This window comes from Spermophilus citellus (genome assembly GCF_964194105.1).
Source record: "Spermophilus citellus genome assembly, chromosome: 1".
Lineage (NCBI taxonomy): Eukaryota > Metazoa > Chordata > Mammalia > Rodentia > Sciuridae > Spermophilus > Spermophilus citellus.
The window spans coordinates 176,941,356-176,961,658 of record NC_138182.1 but is presented as its reverse complement, the minus strand read 5'-3'; the positions used below and the strand labels follow the sequence as shown (position 1 = coordinate 176,961,658).

Sequence of the window (20,303 nt, the reverse complement as noted above, 5' to 3'; positions counted from 1 at the left end):
GTAAATAAGTGGTATATAAAAGAAAGGGAACTAAGAGATCATTAGTAAGAGAAGTAGGAAGGGGAGGGTGAAGAGGTTAAGGAAGGAAGACGTGTGATCCACCAGTCAAAGCTCTGAGAAGTGAAGCAGGGTGGGACCAGAAGAGTCCTCAGTGGATCTGGCAATTAAGAAGTCACTTGAGATCTTTGCAAGAACAAAGATCTTTGCAAGCTTCTGGGACCCTTGTCAATGATAGGAAAAGCAAAGTGCTCTTCTTACTCAATGATTAATGAAGGAAACATACATTGGTCATTCATACTTCTGCCTTCGAGCAGGTATATGCACAAAGCACCCCATAGAGATGAAAACAAATGTTATTCCAGATCTCAGATGAGTCTAATTGGCAATGCTCTGATGTTGTGTCTTCCACCTAGCACTAAGCCTGTGAAATTGCTATGCAAAAACAGGGTCATGGTCAAAGTTTGGAAAGTGTCGTGAAGCACAGCTTCCCCCTGTATTATTACACCAAAGGCCCTGAGAAGTTCTACAGTACTTGGTATCTGGAGGTACACTTGCTTTACCCTTGGGTGTCTCCAGACTTACATAACCAAATTATGTAACACTTTCTCACATAACATTTAGAATAATGTTCTCAAAGAACAACAGCAATCCACAAACCTAATTATGGAAATGACTATTAAATAACTCCAGTGTTTATCAGCTCTTGCTATCATGTGTGAGACCAGGTATTTGTCTCCTTTTTATCCTTAGGGAAAATACAGGACAGATGGCTGCTATTTTTTTCCCTAAGGATCCTTAATGTGCTTCAAGTCTAGGACTAAATCACCTTCTGCCTTCTCTGGACTAAAGGATTTGAGTTTTTAAATGAATAAGTAATTTCAATTCTGGATCCTTTAACCATCATTGCTACTTTCTTTTGCACTAATGTCCTCCACAGGGTGCTTGCTTGAGTGTCCTGGATCGGGTGACTTTGTGGGGGGTGGTGCGGGGGTTGAAAGGAAGCTCACCATCCAGCCAGAAGGGCAAGAGCATTCTCCAGTGACGTGATGGCACACTCCTCCATTTTGACAGGGGCATCTTTGCTCACACTGTGGGCCATGTTTGCCAGGAGGACAGAGATCTTCACAGCTGAGGGATTAAAGTATAACAGAAGACACCATTATTTACCCAACCACATCATCCTCAGGTTCACAGACATAACAGCACCCAGGACCCTAAAACCTACAAACTTTCTCCAATGATTATTCATTAATTAATTCCAAGAACATTAATCATATTGGCTGACATATCTTTGAGGGGCCACCCAGTCCTTCTGTTGTTTGGGGGTACTTTCTAATGAAACCTGTTCAGTTCGAGGGAAATCTGTCCTTCCTGAGAGCACCTGGAAGTAAAATGGCCAAACATGCATTGGTGACAGGAACTGTCCATGAAACTCTTACAAAGAACTTGCACTACAGGTAAGTCTACTTTTGTTAGTGTGTTTGTTCTAACCTCAAAGATCGTAGAAACATTTGCAAATCGCCCCCTTTGTGCACATATTGTTCATAATCAATATTCAACTTTCTCTTCTCTAGACTGACAAGTGTCCATTCTTTTAACCTATGTCATAAGAACCTTCTTCTCCAAGCCTTTGTCTTTTTTGCTCTCCTGTGAAGCCACTCCAAGTTTCACACACCCCTATTCAACTGTGACCTTCATGAAAATCCATAAAAGCAATGTTACCAATTAAATAGTGTGAGCTGATCGTCCATTCTTCTGAAAATCAGGGCTCTCCAGGATATTGCAGTTTTTTTTTTTTCTTTAGTCCTGTTTCATAGACATTGCCACTGCTGGCAGGAAGTATTTACCTAATCAGCTGCATTTTTTCCAAGTGTTTGGTTTGGTGATTTACAAGTGTAATTTTCTCAGTAAGGAAACAAGTTTTTCTCTTTCATTTTTTTTCTTTTTTTATGGCAAATTCTCTTAATCTGTTTGCTAATGGAAGCAAACTAAAAAATGTCTTTCCCACAAAATAAAGAAAGTAATGGGAGGTTAACTAGTTGTTTCAATGTTCTCCAGAAAAAATTAAAGTATTTGCATTTATTCTACATGGATGTGATACATATATCTTTATATCCACAAAGCAACATGTTTCCATGGGTATTAAATAACCAAGTTAATCTTTTTATCATGAACTATTTGTAATAGAAAGTCCTCCTTTCCTCTTTTCTAAGATAATAAATCCACCCAGCTTTATCCAGCTAATTAATTGCCACAAAGAGCAGAACAACCTGGACCACTAAAATCATCAGTATAAAGTGAATGCAACTATGAGAGATTCAGAACAGAAACGCAAATCTGCTACAACCTCTCACAAACATTGCCATTCTAACAACACCCTACCTTCACCTCACCGAAAGGGAAGCTGGGAAGCTGGCCCTAGGACTTTAACTAAGCTCTGACATTCAAAGCCAAACAGCAGGATTACCTAGTGGTTATCTCCTTATCCAGGCCTGAAGTCCAGACTGGTCAGTAGCTATTCAGGCATCAAGAGAAACCAGGCACAAGGAATATGATGGTGGCACAGCAGGAATGGAGAGAGTGGGTGGGTTCTGCTCAGCAGTGTGTCACTTACAAGGCTCCAGTGTATCCCGGTGAGCAACGGCATTCCCCAGTGACATGATCGCAGGTAGCTCCATTCTGGCACTGGCATTTCTGGTGACAATCGTTACCGTAGGTGCCCTGCTCGCAGCGGTCCTCACAGCGCCAGCCCCGGAATCCTGCAGCACAGTGGCAGGCCCCTGTGATGGGGTTGCACAGAGCCTTATTTTTGCACTGGCACCGGCTGCTGCAGTGAGGCCCCCAGTGATCACCATCACAGGCTGAGGTTGGGGAGAAAAATAGGGGAGGGCATCAGAGTACAGATGTGGATCATGACAAGCTCTGCAGACGGTTTCCTCTCCTTAGAGAAAATGACTGGCTAATCCTGTCACCATTCCTCAACTGGGCACCAGAGCCCCGGCACCAACTCATGGCAATGTTGCACAAACATGCCTAGCACCAATTGGGCTACATCCTATCACTCCATTGCTTAAGGATCATCACATTTTCCAGTACCACTTATTTGCCCAGGCTGTTTCCTGTACCCAGAGTGGAGTTTGATGTGGCTAGAGTAATGAATGAATGAGCTGAGGAGGCTAGGGGTGTGGCAGCGAGAGCAGGCTGGCCAGGCATCGGGGATTGATCTCAGATGGTGGCTTTTATACACGTTAGATTGGGATGTGGATTGCATCTCAAGTAAAAGTGACCAGTAATGAAGGATTTTAAACATGGAGAGATGGTACAGATATGCTTCCTGCTAAATGGGAGAAAGGGCAGGAAGGGACTAACAATGAGAGGCAGACAGATGGAGCAGGGAGAACTTCGATAGTTCAGATCAGTGAGGAAGCCTGATCCTTAAGAAGACAGTGAAGAAGGAGAAGGGACCCAGGGCAGCTACTGGGGAGCAGACTGACTCTGCTGCATTCTGGGTTTCTCTAAGGAGGAAACTGCCAATCTGCTTTCAAGGTATCAGTCAACATGTGTGTGATTGGGTAAACCAGCTACCTTCCAAAGAAACACAGAAAAATAATGGGCTAATGTCTTTAGTTATACTGACCTATTAAAAAAATTAGGACAAACCTGAAACTGAAAATGGGGAGCAAATAAAAATAAAAACAGGTAAGACACAGGCTGCAAGACAAAGTCAATGAGCACAAACTGAGGAGTGGGAAAGGGGGAAAACCTCAGTTGCAAATATTCTAAAAAATTACAAAGGGAGTTGATAAACAAAGCCTACTCAATATGTATTGCCCAGCCAGCATTGCATTTATTTATTAATTAGATGCTATAAAAATCACTAGAAGAGAGGCACCCTATCTAGAGCTCTTAGGATAAATTGTTTTATGATTTAAAAAGTCGTTTCATTCCATTAAAAATTTTGTAACTTCAACAGATCTAGAATGAACTATTATTTTAAAACAATAACTCTAGGTACACAGCAAACAACTCTTTAGAATTGCAGAATCCATCTTCCAATACTAGAGTACACCTTTGATTTCATAATATCAAAAGGTTTAAATGAATAATTCTATTTTTAATCAGTATGGCTTTGGTCTCATTAGTATTTTAATAAACACACTTTAACACAATTTAAAACAATGAGAGAGAATTATTGAACCTAAAGCAGATCAAGAAAGCAATTACCTAAGAACTCACAATCTTCTTTCACTAAATAAGATTAGGTAATAATTCCAAAATGAGCTTTAAGCCCGTTGTCATTCATATCAGTTGTTTCTTTTATTGCCTCTGGATAGGGAAACAGAACTTGGTTTTTAAATTGTAACACTTTTAATCTGAGATCTTAAAGGAAAAAAATATATATTTTTTAAAAAGTTACATGGTATGTTCCTTTAGGTCCTCTTAGCTTTCCCAAGTAGGGAAAAATTAGGTCCCCCACAGTAAATTCCATAGTCTTTTATAACCCATTTCCTGGTTCATCAATCCTTAAGAGTATGGGGGAAATCTTCCTTCCATGAAGACAAATCTATTATCCCATCTTGTAATCTTTTCCCCCCGTCTTCCTCACAATAGAGTTGACCCAGTTGATCACCAATGTGTGTATCATAAAGGATCTTGTTCCCCATGCATGAGTGTGACCTTCACCCTGCTCTTTCCTAGAGTAAATACTGTTACTCCAGTACTTCTACTTATTTTCCAAAGGTTTGTTTACTTTTTGCTATTCTTCTGTGCTAAACCCTTCCCAAGGGTTTCATATCCCACATTCCAAGTTTTAGAACCTGAGATACTGAATTAGTACCCAACTGCTCCCCATGTTCAAGGAAAAGTTGTTGGTTGACATAAAAGACAATTTTAGCCAATAAAATTACCTTGGTAAGAATACCAAGATCATGTCAAAAGCACTTTAAAAAATTGTATTAGTTGAGTCTAGTTATTTTCCACTGTGGCATTACGATGAGAGTGAGCACTGGACACACACCTTTTATAGAACATGTTTTATAACAGCAGAGTGGTAGAAAGAAGCAGTGAGGGGACAGAACTTGTCTCTCCTCTGCTTCATGACCCTTTTCTACGTCCCATTCAACAATTTCCCAGAAAGGCAGTCAGACGGAGACTAGTTCCAGCTCTATTTTCTTGGGATTACACACACACACACACACACACACACACACACACACACTTCCTTACGACATGCCCTCATGATAGAAATGAGTTTATAGCAGCAATTGATAATTATCAGCATAGAAAAAAGAGTCCGGGCCTTTTAAAGAAATATTATCAGGCCGACATGGTCAATTTCTCGGCTATATCTAAGCACTCTGGCATGCTTTGAAGTGACAGTTTCCCTGCTTTGGGCTGTGTTTTCCTGAAAAGCCACTGATACACAGACCACACAGTGTGAATACTGTACATCAATATGAGCTATTCTGAGGGTGAAAATCCACCCAGAGAAGTTTACAGACAAATAGTCAGGAAGTAGAGCAGGGAGGACACAGAAGCCTGGGTTGGATTCAGGCATCTCTGTGACTTCCTTTCCTTTCTTCAGTTGTTGTAGTTAACTACTTCAAAACACTCATTCTTAAATGTATTCCAGTGAGTTTCACAGTCTACAGCATAAAAAGCCAGCTTTCTTCCCTAATTCCTAAAAGTTCCAGGGTGTGCTGACTTTGTCTAGACAAGAAGCAGAATGTGCTCTTTATGTTAGTTCAGAATTTGGCCAATTATCCTAAGTTCACACACTACGTTTGAACAGAGAGTTTAGAGAAAGTCTAAATTCAAACAATCTGACATCTTTTTGTTAAGACTTTAATCTCAAGGGGCAGGATCTTCTTCTCCGCTCTACAAGAGAAAGTGACTGGCTGGTTACTCTCAGACAGCTAGAAAAACTTAGATAGCAAGGAAAGAGCTGGAAGATCCTAAAGGGAAAAAGAAGTAAAGGAACAAAATTTTGTTTCACATTAAGTTGAAAGGAGCCTAAATGCTAGTGAATGATGACTCATTTTCAGCTTCTGGTTTCAGCTCTCACTGTGCTAACAGCTGGAAATGGGCTCTCAGATGCAATATGCCCAGATTCATGCAGATGTTTCTAGAGACAACTTAATGAGGGTCTCAGACAGGCACAGACAGCTTGCTCTAATAAGCTCTCATAATAGGTCAGAAATAAAAGGAATTTTAAACTACTGTGTAGAATCAGAACTACATAATCCACGCTCCAACCCTTAGTGAAAAATTGTAAAGCATTGGATTCTGCCAAAACAATGAACTCACACTGGAACCCTTAGGGCTGCAACTTCCAAAGACCCCAGAAAACACAGGTCACATTCATTGGCTGAGCTGAGATTTATTCAGTTGAAATCTATTAAGTACCTGCAATGTGCCAGATAAGGAGCTTCACCTATGGTTCAACAGACAACGATACACTACATCTCTAGAAGCTTTCAGTTTAATGGAACAGACATTACATTGTTAGGTAATAAAATACTGTGTAATAATTAGTAAGGGAAGGATATGGGTAAGACACAGTGGGAAACACAGCAATGATACTTAACCACTGTTGGTGCATCAGGAAAGCCTTCTCAGCTAAAATGATGCCTAAGCGGAGTCCTAAATGCTGAGTGTACCATATTTAGATAAAGGAAGTAGGGGTGTGAGGGGATGAGGTCTGCTGAAGGCATTACGCTCAGAGAAAATAATGCATGTAACAGCCAAAATGTCCATGAATATCATCATGGACTTGTATGCAATTGCAATAATTATCATCTTTTATACATATATGCATAACAAAAAGAAAGAAGTAGAACTGTATTAAGTAGAGATAGTAGACCTGTCCTCTCCCTCTGTCAATCCTTCCCAGTGTTCCAAAAATAGTCCATCAACCTCTACTCTTTAGGCACATTTTTGAAATCCAATTTAATATGTAATATATTTTCCCTTACTTATTTTGTACTTAGATCACAATTTTTATTTATGTTTGCCTGTTTCATATCTTCCCAGTGAAATTGAATTTCATAGATGTTAAGACACACTGACACTCTTTCTTGATCTTAGCAGTTGTCAACAGAAGGTTTTGTACAAACACTTCATGAAAGTCACCTGGTTGACAATGATGGTTGGATGCTTTCTGACTTCAAGGATGATAAACTGTGAAAATTTGTGCAACCTGAGTCATGAGTAGGATAATTATAATGTCAAGACCAATACAGTGACAATGCTAACCTTTCCCACCATGTAGAAACCAGCACTCTTAAACAGTACTACAGGAGAGTAAATAACCACATCCTTTTTAGAGACTTTTATATACTTTACTCTGGCAAAGTATTTCAAAAGCCTTCTGTCTAGCAATTCCTCTTTGGGGAATTTTTCTCAAAGAAATGAGTATATACATATGTAAAGACACTAACAACTCATAATAGCTGAATATCTAGCTCATTAATAATACTGAAGTGTTTCCACAGACTCTATTCTGAGCACTTGAGATGAAATAAGTCTCAGGGGCCTATGTGGAATAGGTACCATTGTTTTCCCTGTGTCAGATAAAAATAAAAATAAAAAAATCAAGAACCAGGTGACTTGCTCAAAGTTTTACAGATAATAAAAGATTGAATGCAGACGTATTGTCTCCAGAGTCTATGAATGAAGCTACTATATTTTACTCTCTCCAAAGTTGTAAGGATGTTTATCTCAGCACTGTTAATAACAAAAAAACAAACAGGAAGCAACCTAATTTTCCAGTAAGAGGGGGCCTTTGAAAAAATTACATGATCGTGCAACAGAATACTTTACACAATTAAAAGTTATATTATAGAAGTGGCATAGAGTGCACAAGAGTTACTGACTACCATGCATATTGAGCCAAATTACAAGGGAAAAAAAAGGTCTTTTAATGAGCATGCCAGGCTAGGAGCAGTCTCGTGCCTCAAAGAAACTCCCCAGTACCTGAATTTGGGAAGTACAGAGTTTATAAAGACAAAAACCATAAGAACAATTGAGGTACACGTAGGTTAGAAATATCTGTTCAGACAAATATTTTGATTACATAAGAGAATGTTTTGATTACACATTTCAGAGTCATTTTGTTATACTTCAGGGCCATAGTCAGGGACAAGGGAAGATCCTCCTGTACTGGAAACATAGATACAGCTGTCAGGAGACTGAAAAGAAAACATTTTAAGTAAGCATACAATGGAGTTAGGTCAGAACAAAATGGTGTTACTTTGGTTCTATTTCATTTCAGAAGAATATTTAATGAACTGGAAGAATGTATGCAACATCATAATTGTACAAAGTAGATTAAAATTTGTATGGAAAATATTCAATTTTAGCAATGTATTAGAACGAGCCAGATAAAACTGTCACTAATTTAGGTTAAAAATGGCCAAATGCAGTAATTACATATGGTTGGATCTGATATGTGGAGGATGGGAGAAAAGAAAAAAATGACTAAGACAGGGAAACAGTGGGACACTGAACATTTGCACAGTAAAATGCTACTACTGGGTATCTCTGTGTCTTGAGATTATGCTTGCATTTTCTTTCATTCACTTAGTTTAACTATCTTCTTAATGTTCTACAATAAGTACGTAGAAGAAAAACAACTGTACTAGTCAGCTTTCCATTTCTTTGACCTGAGATAAAAGACTCACCTGAGACAAAAAAACTTAAAAGAAAGAAAGATTTATTTTTGGTACACAGTTTCAGAGATTTCAGTCTATGGACACTGACCTGTTGCTTTTGTGAGTATGGCACAGCATCATGGCAGAAATGTGAGGCAGAGGAAAAATGCTCACCTCATGGAAGAGAGAGAAAGAGGAAGAAGGGCCAGAGTAACAATATCTCCCTCAAGGGCATACCCCCAGTAATCTCACCTCCCTCCTCTAGACCTTAGCTCCTCATTTCCATCACCTCCCATTAATGCCATCAGTTGTGGACTAAGCCTTTAACACATGAACTGTGGGGGACATTTAAGACTCAAACCAGAACAACCATCAAGAAGTTGTTTTTTTTTTTTTTAAAATGATTCTATGTGCTGAACATTTATATCATGACAAGGTCAGTGCTTCATGCTTTACACACCTCTTTCTAGTCTTCCTGACATTTAAAGCAAGATGAGAATCTCCATCACATATAGCACAAAGAGAATATTTAGGATTAGAACATTTAGATAAAATGTCCAAAAATGCCCAACTAGCAAGTGGTGGTATCAGTACCTAAACACAAGACTTTCTGCTCACAAAATAACAAGTTCTTTTCATGAGGCTCTTCTACAATGGGAATACTGAAATTACATTTTGTGTAGATAGAATATACTACAATTATGTTTTTGCCCAACATGATCCATTAAGGCAGAGCAGCAAATGATACTGAGCAAGACTCTGTGATTAACAATTGACTTTAGGAGTTTAGGAAGAGTTTAAGAGGACTGAAAATGGAAAGTTACTTTAGAAGTGAGAACATTGAACATTTATCAAAGGAAAAATAAGATTCAGGATATGGTCATATCTGAAGAGCTTCTTCAAGTTGGTAAGAATTTTATGCAAACAAACAAACAAAAAACCTGAAAGTGCACTGTGAAAATATTACTGAAGCTCTTAGTTTTAGGAGCATACAGACCTGAAAACTAGGCCCATATAGCACCTGACACATGAGCAGCACTCAAGAAATACTTGGTAAGTGAATAAAAGTGATTGTGAATGTAGAGAACTGCAACTTTTCTAAGCAGAGAAGTCCATAAAATCATTAATAAAGATTCCAGGTATATTTTCCTCTCCTAACCTATCTCAAACCCTGAGCCCAGTTCCATGTAAAGAATATGGGGAGGGGGCATATGGAGATACGTGAGTTGGGGAGAGAATTTCTGAGAGATATCAAGTTTCTAATGTGCACCAAGCATTATTGGAGACACTACAAAGCTATGTTATTTAAATCTTACAATAACTCAATGAGACAGGCATAAGTATTACAATATTTCCATGTGCAAAATAAACTCAGATGATAATTTGCTCAAAGCCCCATAGTATTCAAGTGGCAAAGTGAGAGTTCAACCCAATCCTATCAGTGTGGTGCCTCCAAAGTTGGCCATCCCAAACAAATGGTGGACACCAAATACAAAATTAAAATCAGTATAGATTGATAGTTTCTGCTGATTTCCAAAGGGGAAGATTCTAGAACAAAAGCTTCACAGCTGAGGCTTAATACTTGGTTGACTAAAATGACAATTCCCAGGCTTTAAGGTATGTTAATGAGAATAGTTATGACAAAAAAAATATATCAACAAGTCCACAATCACATTTGACATAAAAACAAATAAACAAAAAACAGGCATTGGGTAGTCTTTGAACACATGGAAATAATCTATTAAGTCTCCTGTCTTCATGTAGACAAAGGGCAATGAAAGGAACATAATGAGAGAGAAACAGAAATGCCAAACTGAGAGGCACTCTGGAGGAAGGAATAAGGGCACGCTAATGCATTGTCTCATCATCCAAGGATTCCTTCAGCTCCAGGGGATGAAATCATTTTGGCCTTAGGTGATGTCTACCTCCAAATTAACCTTGTTATAAAATCCCTCAATCACTCTCTGGCTCAAGGAGAGGGTATAACCATTGAACATCAGACACACCCAGGGCAGGCAAGGCCACATGCACTTCACAACTATGGAAACACAGGCAAGGCTCTGACCCTTGTTATAACTAACTTTATTTTTACAAAATAAGACTGGTTGCCCTTGTTGTTGTGTGTGGCACAGCACTGATCCAGTAGCAGCAGAAATTTTATTCTGTGGTTTGCATATTAAAACATTCTACTCCTAGAACAATTTCCACCAGCTGTAGATGAAGCTGGAACAAGAAGTCTGACATTGGATTTTATTATTTGTTTGTCTTGCATCAATCATTCATGCCAAAAAGAATGACTTGTTTCTCACAATGCAAATTTCAAAAATAAAGTTACTAAGTAAAAAGCAATCCCTGGACCCCTCATTTACTTTTATAAAGGCAACCAGAAAAAGCTCAGATCTGCAATGAAACTTAGCACTACCTCACATCCTTTTTATAACTTCCAATTAAAACTCGGGTTTGGAAATACTCCACTTACTGATGACTCTATGTCCAGCAGTATAGGCTTAGACATGGGGCCTATATATATGTAAAAGGATAAAAAAAAAAAAACCAAACACATGAATTTCTTAGTAACCCCCACCTTAGTGTAAAGAATAGGTTGTCATAAATAAAATCCGGGAAATTCTACCAAATTAGTGTGCACCAAACTTCAAACTGCCTTGATTTTGCCTCAGCTTATCTGTGCCCTGGTTTACCAAGAAAGGCCTCAGAGGCAACCTTGAAACATGTTCTGAACTACATGATGCTTCATTTAAGTAACTCATTCTGAATTACAGAGAGCAAAAAAAAAAAATAAATAAAAGCATTGTTGTGTTAGATCTAAACACATCTAGATGAAGTGAATAGGTCAGGATTTAGTTTAATAATTCTGAAATCTAAGCCTAATTGTAAAATTACATGGGGATCAGCAACCATGGGGATAGATTTTTACCATAACCTTACAGGTGGATGATATACTGAATCTTAGAACTCAAGCTCATCTGGGGAAAGAGATGTCAGCTTTCAATGTATGACTACCCTCAGCAGGGTTGCTGTTTGACATAACTGAGGCCGTGAGTGCCCTTACCATGCAAATGTCAAGTATCTTTCAGGGCATATCAATGTCTGCATACTGACTTGAAAATTTTTACATGAAGTTTGGCCATGGATGCTCTCCATTGACTTTAACAGGAAAATCCATGACTACAAGAGAAATTAATAGGAGAGAAAATTCAGCCCTTAATCTTCTAAGATCCAGGCAAAGCACAAATAAGTTACTTTAAAAATCACTTCTACAGAGTGTTTTTTTTTTTTAAGAAGAGAACAAAATAGTTTTCTGCTGTCTCAGAAGATAGGAAACCAGGGTTCTTCCTGAAACACACACCCTTTCTTCTTAAGCCTCCATCCTCAGAGTCTTTTATCTCCCTATGATTTCATTCCTCGTGCTTCAGGCTAACAAGGCTGTGGTGTGTCCTTCCCTTTGTTAACACAGAAGAAAAGACCCTCATTCAAAACATCAAGCGCTTTAAAAATAAAACAACTTTGTAAAGCTTCTCCATCCATGAAGAAGAACAATAAAAATGTATTTTCCAGATCCCCTGAAAGCACTAAAACCCCATGTCCTTCACATGTCAAAACCCTCCAAGAGCTGACAGAGTGCCAGCAATCACCACGGACAACTACCCAGTGCCATTTAGGTTAATTTCATTCATTGGCTGAAAAAGAATCTTTATTCTTTGTTAAAAATGTTTGTTAAATGAATTTCAAAGCATGAACTGTCATTTTATAACATCAGTGTAGGTTTAGCTCAAATTACGAACCAGAAAAAAAAAGGATGTGAGATGTTTGTGGTTTAAAGCACCTAAATATATATGTGGGTGTCTCTCTATGAAAGCATATTGATGACCCTAGATCCTACTAGTGGTGCATAAAAATCTCAAGGATATAAATTATGGGCTAAGATTAAGTAAGGATTTGGGGGTATTACATTTATTCATTGACATCAAAAGAATAACAACAACCTTGGGAGTTGTTACAGGATGACTTGTTTTATGAAGTCTTATCCTATTGTATTATTTTGCTTGTTTATTCTTTCATTATTCTCTTATTGTTGTAAGCATCTCCTTTGGCTACTAATCATATATACTGAGCATGCACTACTTGTCACTAACAGAGACTAGCTAGGATTTCCACCGTGAGATCTATCATTTAATAACATGCTCAGGGTTCAAGTGCACATGATTTGAAGAACACAGAAGACCTATGTCTATAGCACCCTTGGACACAGAGGAGGGAGAAGAAAGAGAGAGAGGGTTTCCCAGAGGAGGTAGGGCTTGAGATGAGTATTGAGGTATAAGGATTCGAGACCACCGTTGTGCAAGTACTTACCACCTTCATAACGATTTGCCTAAAATCCCACGATAAGAAAAGGAGGCCCTCAATGCTAAAATGATGATTTGAAACTTTTAATATAGTGTTTTTTGAGAAAAATTTAGTCTCCTGTATATAATATCATGACAAAGGCCCAGGCATCCACCACTGAAAATTAACTGTTATGAGCATCACTGCATCACTGATTGCCAGAAATAACACACTGTAGAGAAAACAGGCCTGGCTTCCAGTTCCTTCTTAATCCCTTCTCTAAAGGTAACAATGTCATGGTTTTAGTCTGTTTCCTTCTAGTCTGAGGGTGTGTATTTGAGTATGTGTTCAGAAATAATACATGGAATTGCCTATGTATTTATTAGTTTTTACATAAAATACATATGGGAAAAAGCACATCACTGTGCTTTTTCTGCCCAATAATATGATACCAACATCTCCCAATATTGACACATCTACTAATATAGTAGAATGTTAGATAGCAGTTCATTGTAATGGAATATTACCTTTAATTTTTCAAATGAACCTGTTGGCATGGAGGGTTTTGTTTTCTTACTGTGGGATTTTAGGCAAATCATTTAAGGTCTCTGCCTTTAGTCTCTCATGTCCAAAATAAAGATAGTAAGTATTTGCACAATGGTGGTCCTAGATACTTAGCCTTCAATACTCACCTGAACCCCATCTCCCCTGGGAAGCCCTCCCTCCCTCTACTCCATAACTATTCCCCACTGTACAGCATGTCACCAGATTAACAGCCTCACAATACATTCAGCTATTACCCATACTTGGTCATGTTATTTCTATGTCTTCCCTATTACAAACATGCAAAGATTATATCCTCCTCCATACATGTATGCAAGGATTTCCCTAAAGTATATACAAGAATTATAAAGAGGTCTGGGTCTATAGCTCAATGGCAGAGCGCTTGCCTACCACATGGGAGGCACTGGATTCATTCCTTAGGACCACATTAAAATAAAAACAAAGTTATTCTGTCCATCTACAACTACAAAAAAAATTTTTTAAAGAATTATAAAGAGTTAGAAATAAAATTGCTGGGTTGTATGGTGCACACATACTAAAATTTACCCAGAAGAAAGCCAAACTGACATCTAAAGTTCCTCAGACAATCTACTTTCATGGGAGTGCTATATGAAAACTTCCTTTCACAACCTCACTAACTCTTGATATTTTTAGACTTCTTAGCCTTTGCCAACTAGATGGTGAGAAATAGTATCTGTTCCTTTAATCCGCATTTCCCTGGTTATTACAAACACAACCATGTATATGTTTATTAGCTAATCAGGTTTTATAGCCTCTGAATTGTCTTCTTGTATCCTTGGCCTATTCAAAAATAAAAGGGATTTTTTTCTTATTAATTTGCAGGAGTTTTTTTTTCCACATTTTCTATATACTAGTTAGTTATTTTATGTAGTACAAAATTCTATTCCCAGTCTCTTGCTTCTATCTTTAAAAAAATCCTTCTCTCTTAAAGAAATTTTAAAATTTGATGTGGTCTGAATAGTCTAAGAACTGACTTACAGCATGAATAAATCTGTTTATGTAGTACTAATTTTACAAAGTAAGGTTATTTTTTAAGTGGCTGATTTTCTTGAATGTATGAATAGAATATTGGGATTATATACTAGGCTAGAGTTCAAATCAATTCCATTAAAATGCGAACTTTCTTTGAAAGTTCCCTCCACTAGTTTTGTGCAATGACAATATCATTCAGTTTGCACACAATTTTTAAAAAATGCCATTAGTTCATGGACCAAGAGGTATGCTCTTATAACCTCTACCATTTAACCTAATAGATTAGTCTTTATAAGTAAGATTAAATATTACCATTTTATTATTTTCTATCCTTCATTAGTTTCATGCATCTTAAGTATGTTTAATTTGCTCCAGGCTCCAGGAACAAATGTTCAAACTCTTTGAAATCAAGTAGGTTTTCTAAGAACTAAAAGATGCTCTGACTATAGAAGGAAAAAGGGTGATTAGTTTTTTTAAACAACAACTACAAAAAATTGCCTCTAAGGAAATCTTCAAGTATTAAAAAAAATTCTTTGTCACAATCACAAACAATAAGGTATCAGCTATAGCCATGAAAGATAATGAATTACAAATAATCTAGAAAATTTAATTTCAGCCAGCTGACAATATAAACCTCTATGACAAGATGAACATGCATCCATTAGAATCAGCTGTAGCCTAAACAATATGAGATGGGAACAAGAGGGTCCACAGGATCATCTGAAGAACATCATTATCTCATTCTAAACAGAGGAGTCAAGAAGCACATCACCGCATCCAGAAAAATGGTTCTTACATGATTATATGCAAGAAATTATTAAGATTTATGATCTAATATTTCTGTTCTTTGTATGAATATTTTTTTAAAAAGTGGGCTAAGTTATTCCTTGCTATTTATTTGATAAAAAGGAGAGTCTAAAAATGTTAATGAAATTCTAGTCATTGCTGTGTGATTTGGAATAATTTGTAGTCTGAATTTCCTTGCCTAATTTCTCACTGTTCATACTGCATTTGGGTACAAATGAACAACTAAGGTCTACACTGTCACACAAAATCCTCACCTTGAAAAGGAATATGCAAATGTTTACATGGCAAAACTGTTAAGCTTTCTCCATTCACATAATAGTTGACTTTCAAACAAACTTCTTCATCATGTGATCACCATTTCAGAAGTCTCACTCTGCATGAGTAATACCCTTGATGCTTACCCTACCATGTATTCTCTACTGCATGTGAGGAGCTCCCGATTTCACATTTTCCTCCACATTCATGAAAACTATCTGTTATATTTGGCTTAGCTTCTACAGTTTTATTTCAGCTGCCAGTTTATGGGCAAGGACTCTTCTGCTAAGTCCCCAGGATGATTAAGCCTACTTTGCACAGAAGCGGGGTGAATCCCAAAGCCAAGGAGGCTGTGCTTCTTAAACCCACAGATGAAAGGCTTCATCTTCTGCCCTTTTTCTAGAAGACCTTGGACTCCTGCAAAGGCTTGGCCAGTTTGTTTCCAACATTCAGTTCCTTGATTAAGCTGAAAGAAAGCCCCTTGAAAGAAGAAGCAATCTTACTCATTTCTCATATCTCATTTTTATGTCCATTACTGCTCCTGGCACATTTATACCTTCATTCTTTCCATCTGTAAAAATTTACTGAACATTATTGCATTCCTCACACCATGCTAGACATTGAGATAGCTAGACCACAGTGAATAAAACAGACAAAATTCATGTTTTTATGTGGCTTACATCCTGGAGGAGAAGACAAACCAAAAAGAAACAAATATTTTCAGAGAGCCATTTGGAACAAGATTAAAGAGGAGATGTGATAGAGTCACAGGATGCTCACTGTAAGTAGAGGTCAAGGAAGTCTATCATGGTGAACCTTAGGCTAAGATCTAATTGACCAAAGGAAGCCATGCAAGGCTCCAAGGAGAACAGCATTTGGGGCAAAAGAAAGATCAAGAACAAAGGCAAAAATGAAACTCGTGTGTTCCAGAGGAGAGAGTCAGAGTCTGTAAAGCAGTGTGACATCCTCAAAGGAAGGAGGATGGGAAGGAGTCAGATCATGCAGGGCTTGGTGGATCATGGAGATTATTCTAACCTTATGGGAAACACTGGGGAATTCAGGGAGGAAAAGCATCATGCTCTGGTGCATATTTTAACAAGATCACTCAGGTCTCAATACAGAAAACTGGCTCTAGTGGAACCTGAGGAAGAAGCAGGGAGCCCAGCAAGGAGACTATCGTCATCACCTGTGGAGAGACGATGAGATGATGGCTTGGTTGGAGTGGCAGCAGTAGACACGGTGAGAAGGGATTAGATTTGGTCAGAATTTAGAGTTAAACCAACAAGATGTGCTGATAAATGAATATTGCACAAAGTTAAAAACAAATCAATAAATGATGTGGAGTGGAGTTAAATGGCTTGACAGTCCAGCCACTGCCTACAAAATCACTAGCGTGAGTAATGTAAACGTCTATAGTATTTTCACTTGCCAAAAGCAGTATAAGCCAGACATGAATTCATCGGGCTTGGATATCCATGACCAGAGGCTGGAAATAATGAAAAAAGAAAAAAAAAAAACATTTCTGTCTGGAGAACCTCGTGGCAGAACACCTGTGGACAAAGAAGTACCAGCTAATGATGGGTGTGTCCTGCTGAAGACAGAGATCCACAATGATGTCCCATTCTTAAGCATGTGAGAAGAGAGGCACAGAAATATCACAGAAAGGAGGGCAGCAAAGATAGGGTTGAAGGAAGGGGGTGGGGCCTTTCTCTGCCCCTCCAGGTAGTAGAAAGAAAAAGCCAGAGCTTTCTGTCTATGACTTTCAAACTATTTGGACAATCCATTATTGAAATTACCTTCAGGGTGGTTCTGTTGAACCATTCTTAGCTCCATTCTTCCAAACCTATCATCAGTGTCTGCCCCCTCCCCACCACACTAGGGAACCCAAATGATTTCCTACTCTTTGCTGCTCCATCAAGCTGATTTCTAAAGTCATTTTGACAGGGCTTTGGGCATGTTAAGGGGTAGCTGTGGGGACATGACTTCCAGGGTCTTTTCTCCTCAGACGACATCGATCCCACTATTGTGTCCAAGCACTAGATCTATACAGCAGACCTTTCTAGGGAATGTCAGCTCTTGGTGCCTTACAATTTCTGACTTGTAATACATTTCAAATGGATTCCTTTACCCTAATACCCTGCAGGCAAAGTCTTATTACTGACTGCACAACGCACAGCATGCCTTCTTTATACAAAAGGTTATCAGTGTTCCTGATGTTGCACCCGAAAAAGCTGGAGATAGTCTTGCCTCTGAGGCATATTTTCACCACTTAGAAGGACCAGAAATGCTGTTAGTGACCAAATAAAAACCCAGTTTGGATTTGCTAGACCAAAATTAATTTCCCTCTTTGCCCCTATTTGGTACTAATGTCAAAAACAAGACGCCTGGGGAATAAGCATTTGAAAACCATTTGCTGACTTCTGACTGCTGGAGGATTTAGGACTCCCCCATCCCTGCCCTATAGCCAGAGGAGAAATAAATTTCTCTATAGACACTTAGAAAATTATAAATAGGATTATATAGGTTAAGAAAACAAATATGTTATTACTACTCATATAAAAGGTCCAAAGGGTTTCCAAAACAAATAAAGGTCTCAGGAATTATATATACATATCCATTAAAGTCAGTCACACATGAAACCACTTCCTTGAAACAAATTGTGATTGTAATCTGGCTCAACATTTTTAATATTATAAATGAGGGAACTCCAGATTGGTGCTATTATTAGTTCATCATCTCTAGTGTCTCTCAGAAGGTTGATTTTTTTTTCCAACATGACTATATCATTTTATGTCCCCTTAACAAGGAGAAACGGTTCTCTACATCTTTACAAACGTGTGACATTGTTATTATTTTTTATTTTAGCTATGATTTTTAATTTTTTTATTTGTTACAATTAGTTATACGTGACAGTAGGATGCATTTTGACACATCATACATAAATGGGGTATAACTTCTCTTTCTTCTGGTTGTACATGTTGGGAAATACACCGGCCAGTTGGTTTTCATACTTGTCTCGTGTGTCTACCTCCGCCGCCTGCTCTTATTCCTCTGTGGTTGCTAACTCTGGTTGCTTTCACTCATCCTCCTCTCAAAATCAGAAGACAGTGTGCCACTGTGGTTAAGGTTAGTGGTTCTGCATGAGATGTGAGTCTGGCTCCACCATTTGCTAGATATATAAACTCAGGTAAGTCAATTTTTCAGCACACCCTCCCCCTCCATTTCATTAGCTGTAAACTAGGAACTATAATTCTAACCATCTCATAGTATGTTGTGAATATTAACTGAGGTGATTCTTGTACTCCTACAATGATGCTTGACCAACCACCAAAGGTTCAGTAAAGATGAACTTCCACTTGCAATATCATCAACAATGTGACCCAACTTCTACACCCTTGGTGTCAACAGATGACCTCTCCTGCCAGTTTGCCAAGAGAAGAAAGGTCACTGACTACACACTCCCTCAGGTCCTCTTCTCCATTGTCTTCACGCCCCACACACCCAGGAACCCATCTGCATCCACTCCAGCCACTCTTTCCATCCTTGTTCTCTGGGGACAGGAAGTGCTCCTTGCTAATGCCTTCATCAATGGCAGGGATCCACACTCATCTGCCAGCTATTTTCTCAGGAGCCCCGTTCCCTTATTAAATGACGCCCTCTCGAAAATGAGTCACCAGTATCTCCTTCTTTTCTTTCACCATCCTTTTATCGTCTGAGTCATTTTCATCTTAAAACACAAATAAAAGAAAAAAAGAAAAATTTTTCTTGACCTTACATTTACTTCTTACATTTACTTATTTATTTCTCCCTCTTCTTGGCTTCTCAGAGAAATTTCTGGAGAGGTATTTTACACCTTATCATCCTCTTTCATAGCCTCCCACCTCATAGCAACCTGCTTTTATCCCCCAGCATTATACTAAGCCCTTCTTGCTCTTGTGGCCTCACAAAACCTCTTACTCCATTACCCAACTCCATGTACTTTTTCTCCTATCCACCTCTTTACCTGGAGCCATTCTCTTGGTCACACTTTGTTTCCTTTCTCCCTAGGTATGAGCTCTGTAAGACCAGGAACCATCCCTCATTTGCTCTTTCATCCCCAGCATCCAACATGATACTCTGAACATAGCAATTACTCAATGGAAGTTCACAAAATGAACACACGAATGACCTCTGAATTGTACAGAATCATGCCCTTCATTCAATCTAATTAAATGGAACAAACATTTCTGTGCTCTACCATATGCCAGGCATGATAGAGGCTAAAGAGATTAATAACACACGGCCCCTGCCTTCCTGGAGTTGTTTATCATCCTGTGAGGGAGGAAGAGGAATGGAGGTTTATGCTTGGACAGATAGATTGATGGGGGTAAAAACAGAGAGAGAGAAGAGGAAAGAGGGGAGGGAAGAAAGAGACAGGTAAAATAGATGAACGTCGTTCATTTGTATAGGTGAGGGTATACATTAGGATGCCAATAAAAGTAAAAATATGTGTGTGCTTTTTCAAGAAAATCATTTTAATCAAATTTAAAAAGAGGCAATATGTCTGACTGTAGTCAAGTAAATCATGATTTAATTCCAGGGGAACAAACTTTGTACAGCTCTCTGGCACATCTGTTTTTTTTATACAGAGAATACACTGAGACCTAGGAACACCAACTATCTCATAGGTAATCTTTTTTTTATTGGCAT

At 38.4% G+C, this 20,303-nt stretch overlaps 1 protein-coding gene across 1 annotated transcript in view; it reads right to left on the bottom strand.

Moving 5' to 3' along the window:
• MEGF10 (multiple EGF like domains 10) overlaps positions 1 to 20,303 on the bottom strand; it is a 176,184-nt gene that overhangs the window by 65,339 nt on the left and 90,542 nt on the right. Inside the window, exons 6-7 of the mRNA XM_081284962.1 lie at positions 2,615 to 2,861; positions 1,008 to 1,128 (exon numbers count right to left, since the gene is read on the bottom strand). Of these exons, the coding sequence (XP_081141088.1) occupies positions 1,008 to 1,128; positions 2,615 to 2,861 (368 nt within the window). The remainder of the gene's footprint in view (positions 1 to 1,007; positions 1,129 to 2,614; positions 2,862 to 20,303) is intronic.